This window comes from Protopterus annectens, chromosome 17.part0 (genome assembly GCF_019279795.1).
Source record: "Protopterus annectens isolate FY-2018-M chromosome 17.part0, PAN1.0, whole genome shotgun sequence".
Taxonomy (NCBI): Eukaryota; Metazoa; Chordata; order Ceratodontiformes; family Protopteridae; genus Protopterus; species Protopterus annectens.
Window position 1 is genome coordinate 186,987,847 of NC_056751.1, and position 22,365 is coordinate 187,010,211.

The 22,365-nt window shown below is 39.2% G+C and overlaps 1 protein-coding gene across 4 annotated transcripts in view; it reads right to left on the bottom strand.

Moving 5' to 3' along the window:
- SEMA6A (semaphorin 6A) overlaps window positions 1-22,365 on the bottom strand; it is a 414,822-nt gene that overhangs the window by 237,184 nt on the left and 155,273 nt on the right. For all 4 annotated transcript variants that reach the window (XM_044059031.1, XM_044059030.1, XM_044059033.1 and 1 more), the window contains exons 2-3: window positions 11,742-11,881; window positions 8,527-8,644 (exon numbers count right to left, since the gene is read on the bottom strand). In XM_044059031.1, the coding sequence (XP_043914966.1) occupies window positions 8,527-8,644; window positions 11,742-11,841 (218 nt within the window). In that variant the 5' untranslated portion in view covers window positions 11,842-11,881. The remainder of the gene's footprint in view (window positions 1-8,526; window positions 8,645-11,741; window positions 11,882-22,365) is intronic.

Here is a 22,365-nt window from a genome sequence, read left to right on the forward strand (position 1 = left end):
TGCTGCCATGAAGCAGCATTATCCCTCAGTATTAGAGATTTTCTAGTGTACTTTTTTCCAATACTCTGTTAGCTATACCTTACAATGGAGCTACATTTGAAGTCTGGCATGCTGGGAGATTTTCTCTCTGATCACTTTGTGAAAAATCATAAAGTGAGATCTCCCAACAGCAGCCAGAAATGGAGCCATAAATATAATATAGCTCAGTATTTTTTAAGGAGTTATCAAATAAAAAAATACAACAAGAACTAGCAAGCAGTATATTCAACATGCAAAAAAGTTCAGAAATTAGTACTTGTTTTGTTATGCTTCTTTCAGTATGTCTGTCCACTATTAAGCACCTCCCCTTTCCTACATCTTCTCCTCCTGCAACACACTCTGAGAAGTAAGACAGTATTTGCCCATTTGTTCCTCCTGGCATGTATAGGGAGTGAGAGGCATCAGAGTGGGAGAAGTCATCCAGACCACTACAGGGGTAAATAGGGGGCCCTCCCTGGCCTATAGCAGCTGATAGAAGCAGCGATAATACCAGCCTACCAAACATGCATCCTTCCCTACATGCCCATATGCAGATACAAAGTGCACTGGTTGTCCCATGTGCACCATTACAGACCAAATGTTACTTGTCAGTCTACCACCACATACTGACCCAATGCTGCCAAAATGTCCACTGTCAGAATGAGGCGTCACTACAGCAGCAAGTCTAGGTGCTCCCGACCCCGAGCAGGTGAACTTGCACTGTTTGATCACTACCATTATCCCTGATTGGCTCCTCCATTGCCTGGGTTGTTAGAAAATCAGACTTTGCATTCAGGTTAGTTGCCTCACCCCTGTTGCTACAACAAATGCAATGACTTCTTACACTGCACCCTATTTAAAGTAATACAAGAGGTGCAACAACCAAGAGGCAGAGGTCTCACAAGAAAAACTTTCCAAAGCATGACTCACTTTACAGACATATATATTAGAAATACACCTTCTACTATGCATAACTAGACTCAACGGCGGGACTGTAAACAAACAAAAAAAGCAAAATAAGAATACACATGTGGATCAAAAAGCAACACAAAAGCTCTGGAAAAAATGCAAAAAGAATAACAATTTCATGGACTTTAAGCAAAGAAGTCTGTCCAATGTCTGGGATTTACCAGCTGATCTAGAAGGAAATACAGAAGAAACAGAGGGATAAACCTCTTTTTGTATTATAATTAACTGCTACATGTCCCAAGCAAAGAAAAGTAGAACAGTGAACGTGCAACAAAGTGCTGCTCAAGCCTGCCTCATCTGCTGAAAACTGCAACCATCAAACCACTGAAAACTGCAACTATCAGACAGCAGTTCTTATCTGTCTGTGCTTTCACAGCTCTAGATTTTTGAAGCAAACAGGCAGAAAATTTCATGATAGTTTAGATCAGATGGTTAACTCTCTCAACTATTAATGGGCTTCACCTTGTTGTGCTGGGTTTGATTCCCTCAGTTTCTTTTTGTGCTCCGAGGTAACCAGTAAAAAGGGTACACGTCTATCTAGGAGCTTCACTTGCTTGACAAATAATAAAAAGAAGATGTTTCTTCCCTCAGAGGAGAAAAGGAGAAAGATGGCAAAAAGATGATTCACAGCCAAAAACAAGAGTACCACTGTGGGATACATGGAGTGCTGAGCATTACTATATGGAGACAGTCAATCAGACTTGATATCCACATCTTAAAGCAATGCAACACTTTTGTTAAGAACGAACTTGCCACCAATAAGGCAGAAATACAGTTTTATAAAGGCTTACTCTCACTGCGTGTACGGGAGACGTGTACAGACTATAAAACAACTTCTGTCTGATCAGGTCCTAAATGAACCAGCTGTCTAGCAACAAGAACCATAAAGGCCCTCTCACTCTGCATTATAATTACTTGTTAACACCTGCCTAAAAGCCATGGTGCACATGGTTAAGTAAACTATAACAACATCAAACTCATCATGATCCTCCAGAAATGAAAATCAACTTCAGTACAAACAATGTCAGGCAGGCATCTTGCCTATCGGATAGTAAGTATGTCCTCCTGTGATGAAGCAGGCACAAGAGTGGAGACACAAAAATGCAACTTCTACCATGAAGATGGGATTTTCTTCCAGTAAATGTAGGATGCAGTCCCACAGAAATGAGGAAATATTCAATAAGAGCCAAAGAGAATCCTTCATATAATTAAAATAAAATCATAAGCTGCTTTACTGTTATTTTATTCTAAATGAAGAACTCATGTCTCTACTGAAATGCATAGACAGGACAAGAAAAGCAGCCCTTGATCCTGACTCACTGCTGGAAAATGGAACAGTGGGATTATGAAGTGGGCACCCTGAAAACAGCCTGAGGATTTGTTCTAATTTTAAGGGACATACAGCAAAACAATCGTAACTTTTTAATACTACAACTGATTGTTATTAAAAAACACAAAATCTAAATGAATGTCTATATGAAATCTACTACTCTAATCTGTTTTCTTCTGTAGGGAGTTGGTATTAAAGGTCTGCTTATGTATACATCTTGAAGAAAGGGTAAATATTGGTAAATCTGGCAGAACTGCAGCAAATGTTTTAGCATTTTCTTTCTCAAATTAAATATCCTAAATATAAAATGACCTGCATAAAGTAAATATGGGTTGAGGTTACAGCTAGTTTCAAACCTATGTCTTTTTGGACCACAAAGGTTAACTGCATTTTCCTAGCATTTGTGTAAGCCATTGGAAGACTAGTTTTCTATTATATTATTTCTTCAAGGTACATGAAAAGCCAAACTGGTTTACAAGGCTGACAATACACACTTCTTAAATCAAGGACTTCGAAGGAAAAAGAATCTCTCTCGGCTATGAGTTCTGAAACACGTCTGCAGAATTAACTTAAGTGGTTCCTCCCAGAGAGCGCAGATTAAATTGACAGGGGACATTCTGATACAGTCCTTTAGACTTTACATAGTTTTCTTCTGTAGGGAGTTGGTATTAAAGGTCTGCTTAAGTATACATCTTGAAGAAAGGGTAAATATTGGCAAATCTGGCAGAACTGCAGCAAATGTTTTAGCATTTTCTTTCTCAAATTAAATATCCTAAATATAAAATGACCTGCATAAAGTAAATATGGGTTGAGGTTACAGCTAGTTTCAAACCTATGTCTTTTTGGACCACAAAGGTTAACTGCATTTTCCTAGCATTTGTGTAAGCCATTGGAAGACTAGTTTTCTATTATATTATTTCTTCAAAGTACATGAAAACCAAACTGGTTTACAAGGCTGACAATACACACTTCTTAAATCAAGGACTTCGAAGGAAAAAGAATCTCTCTCGGCTATGAGTTTTGAAACACGTCTGCAGAATTAACTTAAGTGGTTCCTCCCAGAGAGCGCAGATTAAATTGACAGGGGACATTCTGATACAGTCCTTTAGACTTTACATAGCTCTGGGCTACAGCTGTTGTCTTTAACCTGGTTTCTGAGCATAGTTGTCTCTCATTAATGAAGTTATCACAGCGCAAGCTGGCACATCCAAGGGCTTCCGTTTTACATGTGCAGGCAGCAAAACTGAGTTTGGTTGCCAGGGCCTAATCCTGAGCAAAGAGAACAATGCTGGAGGCATTAAATACGAATACAGCGCACTGATTGCCACCCAAGATCCCAGTGTTAGTAAGAATGGAGTGTGAGACTATTCTGAACATAAATGGGGGGGGGGGGTAAATACAGTAGATTATTCTTCAGAAAACAGTCAAGCTTAACTCTTTATCTCTCTCTCTCTCTCACTTGCTGTGCCTTTTGCTGTACAGATCTGTTTGCTCCACTCTGAATCCTCTATACATTTAGTAGTTAAAACAGTCATTGTGTTAGTGTGTTTCTTTTCACTTGATAAAATACTTAAATAACTAAATGAAACAGAGAAAAAAGTACTGCCTTTCTCTCAAGTATATCTCCTACCTAAAAAGCATTACAGAACAGAGAAATAGGTGGAAGGGAAAGTCAAACAGACAAAAAGCAGAAAGGAAATACAGGTTCTGCTACAGTAGACAATGCCCTGCCCCCCCCCCCCAATAAAAAACAAGATGTGAGCTACCAAACACCTGTTTTCTGAATTAAAAGTCATACACGACCATGATAAATCAGATGACCCCCTCTCCCCAGATCATGTTACAAAAATGTGGAAAAGAAAAGAGAAAAAAAACAGTGAGTTGAAAGAAAAGCAGAAGCCCCTGACAACTGCCACTGAAAAGTATTACCTTAGTTAAGCAACTCCACTTCATTAGTGCTAGCCAGTAAATAACCAGGCCATCATGAATTTAAAACCACCAGTTAAACAGCAGGAAAAGGTTCAACAAAAGACCACATACAGGGGTCATACTTAATGTCTGCATCATATGAAGCAGAGAGGGAAGCTTGAAGCATGTCAACTCATCGTACTGTGCCATGGAATAATGTGTGAACAAACCTGTCTTTTCTCAACTGACCCCCCCCCCCCCCAAGCACACACACAGCTAAAGAGAAAACAGACATGGGTATACATATCAAAATCTTCAAAGAGTAAGGAATATAAATAAGGCAGAGAGGACAGTAGGGAAAATGCAACAAATTAAAAGAAGCACACAGATCTGGTGTGCATGAAGGTAATTAAACATGGCAAACATGCTAACAATCAACAATTTTTCCTGTCCTAAACAAACATACAAAAAAATCAAAGTATTTTGCTCCTTCCAGAAGTGTGCCAGTAGGACAGACTTGCAATTAGTAGAAATCGGGTGCAGCTGCCCACAGAAATATTTATGGCACATTGTAAGTTATGTGCTTTAAGCTAAGGAATGTACAAACCAGCAAAAGCCCATAAATGTGCAGATACTAAGTTGTAGATCTCTCTTGACATGCTAAAAGAAGACTGCAACAGGTGATGAAAGCCTAAATGGAGAAACAAAAGTTTAATACCTACCTGACTGATTGAAGGCAAAAATGAGGCATCATCAATGCAGGTTTGCTTGACAATGTATCTACCAAACTTTAAGAAAAAGTAAGGACTGTAAAGTTTTACCTGAGACATTTAAGTACATCATTCTCAAAAAGTCAAACATGCTTGTTTTATGTTCACTCTTGTTTTTCATGGGTAAGAAAGCTAAATGTATAAAACAGTCCTTTTCCCAAATGCCTAAATAGGGGATGATTCCAAAGTACAGTTCTGTGTGCATAGAACACTTCAGTCTAGTTGAGGTTAAGGTAACTAAGACTAAATGTCTGTTCTGTTTTCTAGATCAGAACTTCTCAATGTGGGTTCTGCTGAGCCCTAGGGTTCCACAAAAACATCCAGGAGTTCCACAAACCACAGCCATGGTAGGCTCTGTGGGCCATTGTTCATTTCACAGTGCACTAACCTTTGCCGGAACAGAAAAGCCCACAAATAATACACTGTGAAGGGACAGTCGCTGCCTGTGGATATAGCTGCCACAAGTGTGATGTAAGATTTGCAGGGGGACTGGATGAGAGCATAGCTCTCAACTATCTCCAATGTTACTTCATATTTTCCTCACAGAACTTCTGAATTAATGGTTCAGAGGTTTGCAGTGCATGACTGCAGTGTAGTAATCATGCAGTTCTTCCACGATTTTGTGCCTTATTTTCAGTCTGTTCTTTTCTCTCAACTGTGTCTGATTTTCAGAGAGGACCCTAATTTTGGCTCAAAATTGGGCAGCATTTTTCCTAAAACATTTAATTTGGGTAGAAAATGTGGATACAATAATTAATGGCAGTCACTGGAGCCATATACTTCTTTTATATCAGAAAATGCATATTGATTCACATTCTGTTATTTTGCCAACTTTCAAGTTAATGCTACTAATGTATGGTGTACCTTCTTCTTCCTGATTACTTCCAGATTTGTCCCAGATTTTAGATTTTGCAGGTAGAGAGCTACAACGTCTGTTCCTTGTCAAATGTATGGTTTTCTATATCTATCTTTCAGAAAGTGTATGCTACTGTAAAAGGCATTACTATTGCAGCTTTCTAAGTTGTTGTTGTTGTTGTATCTTTCGGCTTTTCCCGGTTAGGGATCGCCACAGCGGAACTCCGGTCCGCTAATGATTGGCAGTAGATTTTTACGTACCGACTTGCCAGGCCTGACACACAACCTTCAACGAAGGTACGCCCATTCATGCATGTCTCCACATTGAAGACGCTTTAGCTGAGAATCGAACACGACAACATCTTACTGTGAGGCGACAACGCTACCACAGCACCACATAAGACCAATATTCAAAATCTGCCTCTCAGTATGTCTGGGGCTTTGTCCACAGTCTTATACTAATGAGGTTGAGAACTGAGAGTGTACTTTGCTGGGGGTGGGGGTAGCTGTATTCATACTTCTCAACTGCCATATTTTTTTTCTGTTCCTCATAAGATTTGTAATTCATAGCAAACTGCTAGGAAGTGCAGTCAGTAATTAACAGCAATAATTTGAATGTCATAATTCATATCTTTCAGCTGAAACTGCATACTAATGCAACACCTGTTATGCTAGCAACTTTCTAAGTATCTTTCTAAGTATATAAGAGCAGCATTTAAAAGCCTTCCCTGATTTTGGGGCTTCAAAGCCCTATTACTTTTGGGTTTGTCCTCAGTTCTTGTGGTAAGAGGTAGAAAACTATGGCTGTCTGTTGCTATGTCTATTGGAAATATCTTGTACAGTTGTTATTTTATTCTGTCTTATGTTGTTGGTCATTTCGGTTTTTCCCGGTTAGGGGTCACCACAGCGGAACTCTGGTCCGCTAATGATTGGCAGTAGATTTTTATGGTGCCGAGTTGCCAGCCCGACACCCAACCTTCAGCGAAGGCACACCCATTCACGCATGTCTTTCGGAGGCCACTCAACCAAGGGGAGGACACGCAGACTCCACACAGAAGGCACTCCAGCCAAGAATCAAACAGGAGAACCTCTTGCTGTGAGACAACAATGCTACCGCTGTACCACCGCAGCTTTGCATTTTATTTTGTCTTATAAGTATCTGTAATTGCTGGGTATGGGGGCTGTCTGTTAATGAAAATGTCCAACTGCTACTGTTTGGAAATTCTTCTGGTTTTACAGGACATGCATTTTGTACATTAGCTTGGAATACTTCTGTGTGGCTTTTTTGAATTACAGTGAAACCTCATCTGGGTGCAGTCAAAGTTGCTGTAATTGATGAGTGTGTTTACTGCAAGCACATCCTTCCTGTCAAGATTGCATGTCTAAAGCCTGAAACAGTCATACTGATATGTAGTTTTACATTTTGCATTATATATTTTTACTTGATTAAATATTTGTTGGGGAATTTTCATAGGGGTTCCATGAAAACAAATATTTGTGTTAAGTTCCTTAATTCCAAAAAAGTTAATGAAGCACTGTTCTAGATGACAGTATGTCAGATTTATAGAACATGGTCAGTGTTAAAATCAATCATTTCTGCTCAATCAAACTGTTTTCCTTCCTTAGAAAAACAAAATCCAGAAGAAACATGTTTTTTTGGTTGTTCTACGTAAAAACAAAGGTGGATTGTACACACATTGTATTACACATGTATACATACACACATAAACATGCATATACACAGATACACAATGACATCTCATATGTATTCAAATATGAGCATGCTGATTGGACAGCCCAACAAATGTGCCCACTGTAAATCGAGCATATACCAATACAATAAAGTCCAGCCACCAAACCAAAGTACCATTGCGTGGCCAGACATTCTACTAGAATATGCTAAGGGACAGTGCAATACAGAAGAAAAATTAGGTATGTTCTCAAAAATAAAGAAACAGGAACGTACCTGATTTTCTTTCTATTTCTGCATTATCCCTTTGAGAATCTTCAAAGAAAAACCATCAGCAACAGATATTCTCTTTTCTCCATCCCTTCTCCTGGACTCTACTGATGTACTGTGCAGCTGTGGATATACATATGCATAGTACATCAGTAAACAAGGAAGAAGGTGGAGGAACTCTATGGCGCTGTTATACAAATACATGATTTAAGAAAGAAATTGCTTAACTTTCGTAAATAATGTCATTGTATAATAGCAATAACTCACTCGTGGTTGTGGGTACATCAGGTTTTACCCACGGCTGGCTTTGTTTAATCACTTGGGCCTCACCTTCAGGATCAAACCTCGCCAAACATGGGTAAATCCTGATATACCCATATTAACTCGTGGGTTATTGCTTAACAATTTAGGATGATTTAAATGATTAACAACCTTCAACTTTATCTTGTTTTTGCCAACGAAACTTCCACCTCATCCTTAGCAAACAGTATGCAAGTTACTGAGAACGACTGTTTAATTACTATAACTAATAACTTTTTTTTAATCATTACAAATAGTAACTAAAACTAAAGGCCTCATCATTGCTCTGTTTTCTCCATCGCCTCTTCTCACAAAGCGCATTCCCATTCCCTTCATACATACATGTGAGTGTACCACATTTCTGGGAGCTTATGGCACTGGCAATCATGGAACAATCTAGATAAAAAAGTACTGACCTAGCAGCTATGTAGAGGGTTCTCTCCATGATCAGTATCAGCTGTATATCCAACTTGTGCCTCTGCGTTGTGTTCCGTCCAGGCTTGTGACCCACAAATACTGGATACTGTTTTGTATCTGTTGAGAAGAAGATAAAAATAATGTGGTAGCCTCATGATCTAACAAAATTCAAGGTTCAACGTCACTCCTGCTGTTTGCTCATCACCCGGAAAGTCTCAGCTTAAGTTTAGCTTTCCAAATCATTGAAGCTAACAGAAACACTTGCAACCATAAAGTGTACGTTTCATGAACTTGTATGTACAAGAAATTAATCTGATGCATATCCTTTCTGGTACTGTATCCTTCTCAGATCATGTATTCTTATTTTAGATAAAAAATGGCATGTAATTAACCTACAAATCAGTTGTGCTAATGTTATAAAGAGGGGAAAATGTGCATCATAACCGTCACCCTTTACATTAACACAATTATGTATTAAAGACAGTTTCAATTGTTTTCATCTCCTAACTTACATGAAACCAGTCAAAACATTCTCTTCAAAAAAACGAAGATTAGCAGAATATGCAAATTAAAAGGGATCAAAGACATGTCATGAAATTGTAGACATTAAAAAGAAACGTTACTGTATATATTGGAAGTCAAAGTAGTTAAAATCTGAAATATGTAGCATCAGTGACATGGCAAAAAATTTCTAGCAGTCCCAGGAAAACAAAAACAATTGATGACCCTTTTAAAAGCTGACACTCTAGCTTTCACGTGTACGGCATATTAGTTTTCGGTGGTTCCTTACAGAATGTTGGGTAACCCAGTCTAATCCCATTCAAAAAAAAAAAACTCCCTTAAATCTTATTTCAGCAGTGTTAAGAAAGGATTCTCTCAATACTTAAACAGGCTGAAATATCCATCCACAATGGACTTAAGCAATGACAGACAAAGTATATACATATATATATATATATATATATAGAGAGAGAGAGAGAGAGTGCCAGAAATGAGCACTGTTGAAGGCCATCTTTACCTGCAGTGAGGCATAGAATTGCACACTGTAAGTACATGTACAGTGAAAAGCAAGTACAAACAGATAAAAAGAGAATCAGCCTGACTTTCCAGAAGGGAGCTCTTTAAGAAATTGTGCACTTATTTGACTTTTAAAGTCTGGATCGGCAGGGACTTGATCACAAAAAAACAGCAGGATATAGCTTTTCTAGTAGCAACGTTTTTAGACTTTATTAAAGTTTATGTTCTAGTGTTTTGGCAAAAAATGGCAGGTAAATTATATGAGGTGAAGCTCAGTACAGTGATGGAGGAGTACATTAAATGACAGTTAGAGAAGATGGAGTCAAACAGTGTGGGTAAGAAATGAATGATACAGTTACGTGTGTAGGTGACACGTGATGTTCTTCAAGACTGTGTTAGTGCATGCGTGAATGTAGGTCTGATACTGCTATGAAATCAAAGACTAAAATACCCTTTTTAGCATACAGTTCAAAGGTAGGATCATCATTTGAGTACAGTGGAATTAAATCAACAGAAACAGACAAAGAAGTTAGAAACTGTGGAGCAAAAGACTGAAGATAGGTGGCAGAGTGGTATAGTAGTATATCAGTTAGAGCTGTCACTGGTCTTCATTTTCCATGTTATTTCCTGGTTGGTGTCCACTCAATATGGAGTATGTGTGCTCTCTCTGAGCTTATGTGGGTTTTCCCTGGATGTCTCATTTCCACCTGCACCTGAAGACGTGTAGGTAGGTAAATATACAGCTCTCCAAAACACCTGCTCTGTGTGTGTGTGTGTGTGTGTGTGTGTGTGTGTGTGTGTGTGTGTGTGTGTGTGTGTGTGTGTGTGTGTATGTGTGTTGAGGAAGAAGGTGACACTTACCTAGCAATGGGCTGGCATTCTGACCAGCATAAGTTCTCTGCCTTATAGTTTCTGTTTGCCATGTCAGGCTCCAGATCCCTCATAACTCAGAAAAGATTAAGCAGCTAGAAGGAATCTAATTTGTAGTGTTTGGTAAAGGTGTGCACTGAAAACCAACTTGCTATTATCTAGTAAATTTCTAGACGACACAGTGGTGCAGCGCTAGCATTGTCACCTCACAGCAAGAGGTTCTCTGGTTTGATTCTCTGCTGGAGTGCCTTCTGTGTGGAGTCTGCATGTCCTCCCTGCGTTCATGTGGGTTTCCTCTGGGCACTCCAGTTTCCTCCCACTTTCAAAGACATGCATATGGAGTGTTTCTCCCCGGGCCTCTGCTGAAAATTGGCTTTATTCCAAGTAGGACTTTCCCGATTAACAAATGTTAAATAAAATAAACACAGTTCACCCATTTCCAAAAAGTCACAGAAGAAACCAGGGCTATAGTACAGTGGACCCTGACCTTGTCTGGATGTGACTTATGTTACAAATGACAAGTAACAACCGGGAAAAAATAATGAGCAAGAAGATGGAAGCTTTGAGTTTAACAATAATAAAAAAGAAGTGTAGGATTATTCATTTTGGTTACAGGACTCACTGTAGGGTTTTTACTTTGTTTCTATTTTCACATTAAAAAGTAATTTTGAAATCCTGTTTATGCAAAGTTTACTGCAAAATCTGCTATGAAATCAAGGCTGCATAGCTAGCAAGATGTGCTTTTTTTGCTCAACCATTTTAAAAAACATAAGGGAGGTCTCAAAATGGATTTATTTCAGCTGTGTTTTTGCCCCTAAGATTTTGAACAGATCTTGTCACGTCATCTGTAAAAGTTAACTGGAGAAAATTACAAAATACTCATACCCAGTTAACCCTGTCTGTGGTCCTAGAGTGCTCTTCCTGGTACAGTATGACATGATATGGCACAGTGCTTTTACTTGCTTAACATGAGGTAGCCGTCATTCTGTATAGAGCCTTGTGAAATATCCTTACTTTACCTACATCATTTCAGGCATTTCATGTTTAAAATACAAGGCTCACAGTGTAACCGAAACCTAGTCTTTAAAAAAAATCTCCCAAATCAAATGATAATAAAAATAAATAAATACGTAAAACCTCAGTGGCCTGCCATAGTTCAAACTCTGTCCCCACTCCCAAGTTTAAATCATGATGGACAAAGAAATCACCTCCATGGAGGAATGCAATGAAACAAGTCAGTCCATTTTTTGGATCTTAGCTCTCTGGTAAAATTTCACATGAGAAAAGGGAGTATGAAACTGAAAACACAAGAATTGTCTGCACTTACAATTGCCATGCGTAATACTGATTGGTTCAGAGTCTTCCGGGAAGGCGGCCCCAGCGAAGTACAGCAGTGTGAACCATAGCAGCCAGGCCTCAGACCTCATAGTAGCAACACAGCTCCAGTCTTTCCTTCCTCACTTCAGCCTGCAGGGGAGAAAGAAAAAAAAGCATGTTACAAAGTGCTTCATAGACAACAAATGCAATGATCAGCACAGGTCACTGCAACTGCATAAGCTAGTCACTGCTGTGCACAGCTAGGTATCTGGCCACACATAGCCTTTGAGTAAATTTTCTGCTGTTCTAACTGGCTGCAACCTCTCAGGTATGTTCTTCAGTAATTTTCATAATCCTTCTTTAGATGCAGTCTAAGCACACTGCCCTTTCACCCTGCAACCATGCAGCCAATCCCGTGACACACAAGTGACAATACTAGAATAGAAGGTGTTAACATTGTAAACAGAAATTCTGCACCTGTCCAAAGTGTGAAGATGCTCTCCATTCACCTCAGACTCTATCAACTAATGAATCAAATTAATTATTGAAAGCAAAGTAAGGTTAATATTTAAACAAATGTCATTTGAAACTTCAAAAACTGGGTGTAAAAACCTGGACTATAATGATACCAAGGTCAAGGTCAACAAATTCCATGTCGGGAGTCAAGTATCAGGATAACTACACCTGGTGAAGACTCATCTTAACTAATGAAGATGAGGTTCATTATCTAGGTAAAGAGTTTTGAATGAATAGACACTCAAAACTTTTTTGTAATATCATTATTACTACAAGACATAGCTCTCAACAAATCAGGGACAATCAATGACAGTCAGTAGCACACTTAAAATATTGGTACTATTAACTTTAGACATCGACATACTACGAAAATACGAACGAATATCTATTTTCTGAAGTAAAAGTCACCTGTAACTATAATTACTGTGAATAAGTGTGATTTGCCATCTTTTCTCCAAAGTTCACCAGTTTTAGGAGGGATTAAGAGGCTTGGAGCTAAAATGTGAGTCAAAAATAGGGACATCCCTGAAAATCAGTGACATTTAGAGGTACGCTTCAAGAATGCTCAAATCTGATAAGAAATCCACTAGTGCCATAACCCAGAGAATGAGTTATCAAAGACAGAATCACATTTTGAAGAATGGGAAAGCACATTAAATTCATATACACACTAACATGTACACAGTCACTGTCCTGTCTCTTCAGCTGTACCCTGTACCTGACAAACACAATCTACATAGAGCTACCATAAAGCAAGCTACTTTGGGATGATACTTCAAAAGTCTAGACTTGGAAGGGAATCAAACATGATAGATCAGAGAGTGTTTGCAGCAGGACTATCAGACAGTCTAGTTTGACAAGTATAGTCATATCAAACAGATACCATCATTCCTACTTAACATCTAAATAAGTGAATCTTACTGCCCTACACCTTAGAAATTATAGTTTTCTACTTCTTTACAGACCACCCTTTCAACTAGTTCTTGGTGAAAATCCATCCATCCATTACCCCGTTTTCCACCATTTTTACACATGGGGTTGAGGTATCACACCAACAGTGTCCATCATCTACAGCCAACAGTCAAACCATCAGGTGACCGGCCCTGACTTTTCTAAATCTGGCCCTGCTATCTGGAATTTCCTCCCAGATACTATATTACCCGGATTTTTCAAGCAACTTAAACACATCTTCCAAGTAGAATCAGTTCTTTAATTGTTTTTGAGATCAGGTTGACACTAATTACCTCCCTGTCATACCCCTATTAATTAACTAAATGATATTCTTCTGCATGATTTTATTCTCTAAACTCATTTTTTTTGCAAACACCCTCTGGTCTTATTACTTATTTACATCTCTTATTTAACTTCTCCCAATACATATCGTTTTTTCTGATCATTAGCTGTACATGTTCTTTAGTGCTATAGTCTGAAATCTATTCAGTTACAGGCAACCTTGGATACATAGGAATTGCTTATGTCAACTAATGCATTTGACTGTATTTTTCTGCTATTCTGTAACATTGCTTATATATGTACACATATGCAGTCAACTTAAGTACTCATGTATGCGTGTGTCTCATATATGTCTCAGCTTAAACACTAGTGTCAGACAGACAGACAGATAAATAGTCCAGTTGCACCACAAATCATTGGTGTGCATGTAATAAAATACTCAACCTGCACTGACTTTTGAGAGTTCTGAGACCCTGCAACCTCTAGCTTCAACATCATCACAAACTGGGGGTTTCTGCTGTCACTCTATGATACTGCCCTGTCCTATCTACATCCGTATGACAATAATGAGTTCTACAGAATTGTACAAATATTCCTAATGGTGTTTTCTAACTGCCTACACACAAAGATATTCAAGTAATGTTAATGCCATATTCTAGTATTCCACCAGAATTATTTGTTGATTTCTCCTACTAGTTGCTTATTACTAATGTGTACAAATGCCTTTAGTCACCTCCCTTTATCAGTGCATCAAGGGAATTATGTAACATTTCCCATGAAAAAATGAAATATTTCAGGAGAGCAGCTCAAGAATGGAAAGTAAGAAATATCTTTAACAAAGCCCTCAAAGTGCCAGCAAGCTAGACTCAACTCATTGTGGACAAATGTTGCGGTTTTATTGCAAGTTTCTCATGGGTCTAGAACAAGTGCTCACGTGCCATTAGCTCATGATCTGCAAGCGCTCACGTGCCATTAGCTCATGATCTACATGTGCTCATGTGACATTAGCTCATGATCTACAAGAGCTCATGTGCCGTTAGCTCAGGATCTACAAGTGCTCATGTCCATTAACTCATGATCTACAAGCGCTCATGTGCCATTAGCTCAGGATCTACAAGTGCTCATGTCTATTAACTCATGATCTACAAGTGCTCATGTGCCATTAGCTCATGATCTACAAGCGCTCACGTGCTGTTAGCTCATGATCTGCAAGAGCTCACGTGCTGTTAGCTCAGGATCTACAAGTGCTCACGTGCTGTTAACTCGTGATCTACAAGCGCTCATGTGCCATTAGCTCAGGATTTACAAGTGCTCATGTACCATTAACTCATGATCTACAAGCGCTCATGTGCCGTTAGCTCAGGATCTACAAGTGCTCATGTCCATTAGCTCATGATCTGCAAGCGCTCATGTCCATTAACTCATGATCTACAAGCGCTCATGTGCCGTTAGCTCAGGATCTACAAGTGCTCATGTCCATTAGCTCATGATCTGCAAGCGCTCACGTGCCATTAGCTCATGATCTACATGTGCTCATGTGACATTAGCTCATGATCTACAAGAGCTCATGTGCCGTTAGCTCAGGATCTACAAGTGCTCATGTCCATTAACTCATGATCTACAAGCGCTCATGTGCCATTAGCTCAGGATCTACAAGTGCTCATGTCTATTAACTCATGATCTACAAGTGCTCATGTGCCATTAGCTCATGATCTACAAGTGCTCACGTGCTGTTAGCTGATGATCTGCAAGAGCTCACGTGCTGTTAGCTCAGGATCTACAAGTGCTCACGTGCTGTTAACTCGTGATCTACAAGCGCTCATGTGCCATTAGCTCAGGATCTACAAGTGCTCATGTACCATTAACTCATGATCTACAAGCGCTCATGTGCCGTTAGCTCAGGATCTACAAGTGCTCATGTCCATTAGCTCATGATCTGCAAGCGCTCATGTCCATTAACTCATGATCTACAAGCGCTCATGTGCCGTTAGCTCAGGATCTACAAGTGCTCATGTCCATTAGCTCATGATCTGCAAGCGCTCACGTGCCATTAGCTCATGATCTACATGTGCTCATGTGACATTAGCTCATGATCTACAAGCGCTCATGTGCCATTAGCTCAGGATCTACAAGTGCTCATGTCTATTAACTCATGATCTACAAGTGCTCATGTGCCATTAGCTCATGATCTACAAGCGCTCACGTGCTGTTAGCTCATGATCTGCAAGAGCTCACGTGCTGTTAGCTCAGGATCTACAAGTGCTCACGTGCTGTTAACTCATGATCTACAAGCGCTCATGTGCTGTTAGCTCATGATCTACAAAAGCTCATGTGCCATTAGCAAAGGATCTACAAGTGCTCACGTGCCATTGGCTCATGATCTACAAGTGCCCATGTGCCATTAGTTCCTGATTTACAAATGCTCACGTGCTGTTAACTCATGATACACTTGCTCAATGCAACTTGCTTGAAAAAGGCAAGTGATTTAACTCCCAGTAGCTTGATATTGCTCAACTATTTAGCCCTCCTAACAACAAGCCGTATTAAACTGTATAGCCTTAGCAGACTCCTAACTCTAACCCTAAAACTGCCACCAGTTCCTAACCAGATTCGTTGTTCTCTATCCCTAAAACTCCACTCTGCTTCCCTAAACCTAAAATCCCCCATTGCTCCCTATACTTAAAACTCCAAATCCTCCTCCCTAAACCTAAATTCTCTGATTGCTCTCTAACCTAAAATCTCCCTTCCTGCTCCCTAACTCCGATTCCCATTCCCTCCCTCATTACGGATGTCATACCTACTATGCTTGAATACAAATAATGTGCTCTGGTAAGGTATAGCAGTCATTTCCCTGTAATCACATTTGAGGTCGAGCGAGAGCAGCAGCTTGTAAAAGCTACAACATGCTTGAGTCTCCTGCTTCGAGATGGTGGTCTTCAAGCTCTTGGGACTGGAGGGCTTGTAGGAGAACCATCTACCAGTGTTATGTGCAATGTGGCCTAAGCTCTAAAGCTTTCTAAAGTATCTGTACTTATGAAAGAAGATATAAAAGGTAACATTTAAAAAAAAAAAAACATGTACGGCAACATGCAATCGTAAACATGGGAAATAACAGAACTAAGTGAATCACTAGTGCAGTGGACAGAGCAATTACTTAAAAACAGTCTGAGGTAAGGACTGCCCCAAGAGACCACAGAAAAAAGGGATGCGGTCAACCTTGACCAATGAGCCTGGTTAGCTGCACTGCAATTGACCAATGTAATGTAAGATTATTAAAGTGTCAACTGGAAAGATGTTTAAATGCTACATAGCAATTTGTGAATAAGACAGTTGAGTAGTGAAGCCTGCTTAGACTATTCATAATCTAAAAACAGTATGAATCGTGGGATACTAGGAAAATCAAAAGTAGACAGCTAACATGGCTTCAAGACAGAGTTTGGAAAAATTGAACTCTGCAAGAAAAAATGGTATTGCCACTCAGAACAATACTCTTCCATTTGCACATATACCACAAAGTCAAAAAGTTTGCACTGTGAAATACAAAGATGTCATAAGAATGTGCCATACAGTAAGTACTCAGAATGTCACAGTTCACTTTCACAATTCCCAAAATAAGAAACAGGTAAAAATGTCTAAAGGTAACTCTAAATATCAAAATTACAGGAATAAGATTTTGGGGAAGCTGTTATTAAAAACAATGTTGTGCACACGCTAAAGGCTATACAGGGTATACTAAGACCGATCTGAAAAATTAAAAAAAAAAAAAAATGAAGAAAGAAAATCTCATCTGAGGTCATGCTACCACTGAAAATCTCTCTGATAAAATGTTAATGGAATATGACACATCAGTGAAGGTGGCACATATAATAATAATAATAAAAGCGATAATAAAAATAAACAGGATTAATAACATACCAAAGACTAGAATAGGAATACACTGAAAGATTAAAAGTGTTAGTACTATTTTCACTGTAATACAGGCAGCTAGGAGGCGGCTTGAACTTGAAATACAAATCTTTCAAAGCATAATATGTAAGGAGCTGTACAATTTGTACAAAGGTAAAATCTATTAAGATGGCAACATACCACAAAAAATTCACGAGCAAGACAACATTAAAAAAGAGAAAGTTTGGGGGAAGAGTACTACAGTTTGTTATTACTTGACCAGAAAAACAAAAAACTGCAAAAATGTAAAACAGATTTAAGCATGCACTTGATAAGACATGAGGACAAAAATGTTGTATCATGGCAACTGCAGTTGGACAATAAAAAAAGCATTAGTTGTGTAAACTAATTGATCTCTGTATGCAAGCACATGCTCAGATTAAGAAGAAGCATCTGAAGTCATTTTCTATTAAAAGTAAGCGATAATGTGATATCAGGACTAAAGCATATATTTTTATCTACTGGAATATGGCCTGTTGAACATTACTAAAGACCTCTACTACTGTGCAAGCTTGAGAAAAACACTTGAACATTGATACTTTTTTCAGGGGAAGTTTATGCATTAATAACAATCCTTTGAACAATTCTTTGATAAAGGGAAGTTTATAATTCTTTTACAAACAACAGTTTTGCCAGTCTTCCCGATTCAGTCATCTACATATCTGTGTGAGACTACCCTTATCTAAGTACTTTTCCTTTGTTGCTGCTACTGTTTCCTAGTCAGCTGTGTGTAAAGACATTTTGCTTTCTAGATATAATGTTCTGCATTTGTTGCAATGTCTTAGAAGGTTTATTGTAGCTTGCAAAGTCTCTTCTCATCCTTTAAACATGTTCTTTTTTTAGTAACCCTGTTGCACAACTTTGTATGATCAATTAAAAAATATTAATAATACTTTCTTTCTACCCTTCCTGTAAAGTTACTTATAAGGGCAATGAAATGGACGGGTCCCAGTACCACAGATGGATATTCCACTGGCCATTCTCTTTTAATCTGAAGAAACACCATTTACTCTGACCCTCTGTGTTAGACTGCATAGCAAGTGTTTTGTTTTATTCAGGCTACTAGCCTATGGTCAACAACAAGTGATACTACACTAAATGCTTTCCTAAGTGCAATTCTGTGTTCCACTGCTTTGGATACACTGCCAGGCAACTTTTGTTAATATTACTTGGCATAAACTGCCTGTTATTAACTGCATGCTGCCACGGGCCCAGTGCAATGGCAGTGAATCCATAATTTTCATAAAACTGGGGTCAGTAAAATGTATGTAAAGTCTTAACAGTCACTCTTAAAGGGAGATCACGTCTACCTTCTGCCAGTCGTCAGGAAATCTATCTTGATTCCACAATGGGTTAAAATGGCTGTCGGTGAGCTTAATAGTTCCTTCTCATCCTTCTGAAATATTTAAGGGGAGTTCAAATCAAAACCCACTGCTTTCTGCACCGTCAGCATCTAGAAGTCTTTAGGACACTTTCTTCAGTGAATAAATGGGGATTGCTCCTCTCCCCCTCCCAACGCAGACTCTTTACAGGTTGGATAAAATAAATCAAAGATCAGAAACATAACTCAGGTGAAATGCTCCAGTGGGCTTGCCACAGTGTGAAATGTTGCTGTTTACGGACGTATAAGAACAGCTTTTATGCTGTTTTGGTTTGTTTCTTTTAAAATATTAAACATGAAGCTGACTCACCTTCAGATGCTTACACTTAGCAAGAATTGCTCAGCTAAGAAAAATATGAAAACAGAATATTCTGTATCATGGATTCATCATTTTATGGACTAAGCAGTCTCCAAAAAATTCTTACAATATGGACTGCTGTATCCCATGGTGCCTGCTTAATCTGTTTTAAGTTCTAATGTTTTGAAGTGCATTTCCACATTCTGATAATGTGACAAAGGAGTAAGAGAATTAATTATTTATTTGTAAAGATGAGCTGTTATGTCTTACACACCTCACCAACCTACCTTTCTTCTACTTACTACATGCAGTTTAAAATATTATGGTCACTGCAGTTTTTATTAAGTAACTGCTCTCTCCATTGGTTACAAGTGATATGTCAATCTTACTTAGCATCACCAAAATGAAGTCTTGACACTCAAGCTATATTACACTCCTGCAAGCCTTGGGGAATGCAAGTCAACTTGGAAAGGTCGCTGTCTCTGGCCCGTAATGCCATCTCAATACTTTTCAGCTAGCATTGTAGAAAGTAGGGTAATCTACTCCCAAAGGTTTCTGGGATGCTGTTCAGTGAAGCCTGCAAAGCACCAGTCATGCCAACTGTTATGGAAGTGCGGCGCTGGATGTTTAGGCAGCTTTCACTGCACGACACAGGCATTACAGATATGCCTGACAGATGTTCACAATGAATTCATGCCTAGAGAGTGCTCAGGATGCAAAGGCTGTACAATCCATTTCACAGCAAATCAATGGCCTGTAATGAATGTCTTCAAGTACATATGCATAACAATGACAACACAGTTATCGCTCTATGTCAAAACATCTTCCCTTTGTGCTGCAAATTCCAGCAATCCTGTCGCTTGTTTCATATTACTGAACAGCCCTAGTATAAATATCCCCTCATCCCTGGAAACACACAGCACCGTACTATTACAGAATGTGCTCCTTTATGTCATAAATCAACAGAGCAAGACTGTCTATTCCCATGTATGAAAGTGTAAAAAGCATTAATCTACGGTAAGTTATTCTTTTATTCTAGTCAAAGCAGTGTGCCATCGCTGTCAGTTCTTAATGTCAACAGAAGAACCTCATCCAACATCCCCTAACTAAAAATTAACTTCTGGCAATCAGTACTAAAGTGACTGTTTACACTGGTCGGACAATTTTTGAGGTATCAGGCATCATTTCAGGCAAAAAAAAGTGTCAGTAGCTGGCCTTACTCTTGTAGCAATACAGCTTTCTGGTCCTGCAGAACTGTGTTTGATCACCCTGGTTACAGCTTTCATGCTGCATTTGTTACACCTGGGTCACTAACAGATAAATAAGCCTCAAAAGCAAGTTTGCTTTACAGAGGTAAATTAATAAATTAGCAAACAAGAGCTGGTGAAATAGATGACATTCAAAGTCTTAAAGCAACCATCAGAAAAGAAGAGCAAGAGGGAAGCGATGTTCATCGTATTTCTAACTGCTCTAAATAGATTCAAAGACTCCATCTCACATACTTAAACAGAGTTACTGCAGAAGCACATCGGTTTGGATTAGAGCCATCTCTTCAGTGAAGCTTGATCATTTATGAAAAGTAAGTCACTAAGCTGCCTGCCAAGGCAAGAGGAAAGTGATGTCTCCATATTCTGACTCTAACTATTGTATCTAGACTCTATCCACACTGAAACAATTTGCACCCTGAGTAGGAAATAATGCTTTTATATGTCATCTTACAACATAAATCAATAACCTAAACTCTGCTTTCATCACAAAAGCAGAAGACAGACGACACCACTCTGGATATAGTTATTGTGTTGTCCTACTAAAACTGTATTACAACCTTTTCAGAGGTTTAATTTATCCATGCATAGGCACTTCCCTGATTCCACCACCTCTATATAAAAAAGCAATAGCAATAGAGAGTCCTCAGACAAACAATCACTACTGACAGAGCAATTTTACGCTGAAGAATAAGAAAATACAGTTACCGGAGTAACTCCACCAAACAAACATTTTTGAATTACTTTTTTTGTAGGCTTGCTTTCCCACTGGTGGCTCCACTGTCAGTTTTTCTGGTCTCCTCATCCACCATCTATTTGCTGTACCTCTCAAGGGTCCCTCTTAGCACCTTCACAGCAATCCATGCAGATTTAGTCCTCCTTGTGGTGAGATCCCTGTGGTATCTGTCACATATCTTAAACCTAGCCTTACCATGTATGAAATGACTCCACAGAGGACAGACAGATGGTCACCATACTTTCTACCATCTTAATACACCTGTATAAAGTATAATTGTGTACCTACCATAAATGTAGATGTTTGAGTGTATTCACTGTTGCAGTCATTACACTTGGGTTATCCTGCTGGCAGGCTACCCGCAGTCGGCCCGAATTCCAAAGTCCTGGACCAGTATCGGTTGCTGTCGCCTCCTCCCTGACGTCAGTGCGCCAGGGGTATAAAAGATGCAGTTGACGCCATTTTCTTCAGTTTTTCTTGCCCCAGATGTCAGGTGCCCCCAAAAGGGTAGGCTGTAAAAATTATGATCATAAAAAAGCATGCACATAACCTTCATCTACAAGCAAATACACCACATAGGTTGTATAGAACAGATAGGTACAGATAAGTCCCAGCAAAGAAAAAGGGGGATAGTGGGAGGGTAATCTGGACTGCAACAGTGAATACACTCGAACATCTACATTTATGGTAGGTACACAACTGTACTATGTTCATCGTGTTTCACTGTTACAGTCATTACACTTGGGTTGAATCCCAAAGCTGAGGTTGGGCGGCTGGGCCTAAATAGAGTTTGGAGTGGCTATGAGGCTCTGCAGAACTGCAGTGGCAAAGCCTGCTCTGGATTTAGAGTAGAGAGGTAAATGGTAGTGCTTTGTAAAAGTGTGCACTGAAGTCCATGTTGCAGCCTCCAAAATATCCTTGGTTGGTACTCCTCTGAGGAAGGCTGCTGAAGTGGCTGCTGCTCTGGTAGAATGTGGCCTAATGCCCTTGGGCACTGATTTGCCATGTTGTGAATAGCAGAAACAAATGCAGTGGCCTATCCATTTTGAAATAGTCTGCTTTGAAATGGCTTTTCCTTGGGAACCTGCAGCATATGCCACTAAGAGTTGCTCAGTCTTTCTGAAGGCTTTAATCTTGTCCAAGTAAAAGCATAGCTGTCTGTGTATGTCCAAAGTATGCAGAAGTCTTTCCCCCTTATTCTGTGGGTTTGGATAAAAGGTAGGCAAATGTATGGCTTGGTTAAGAGCCACGCTGGACACT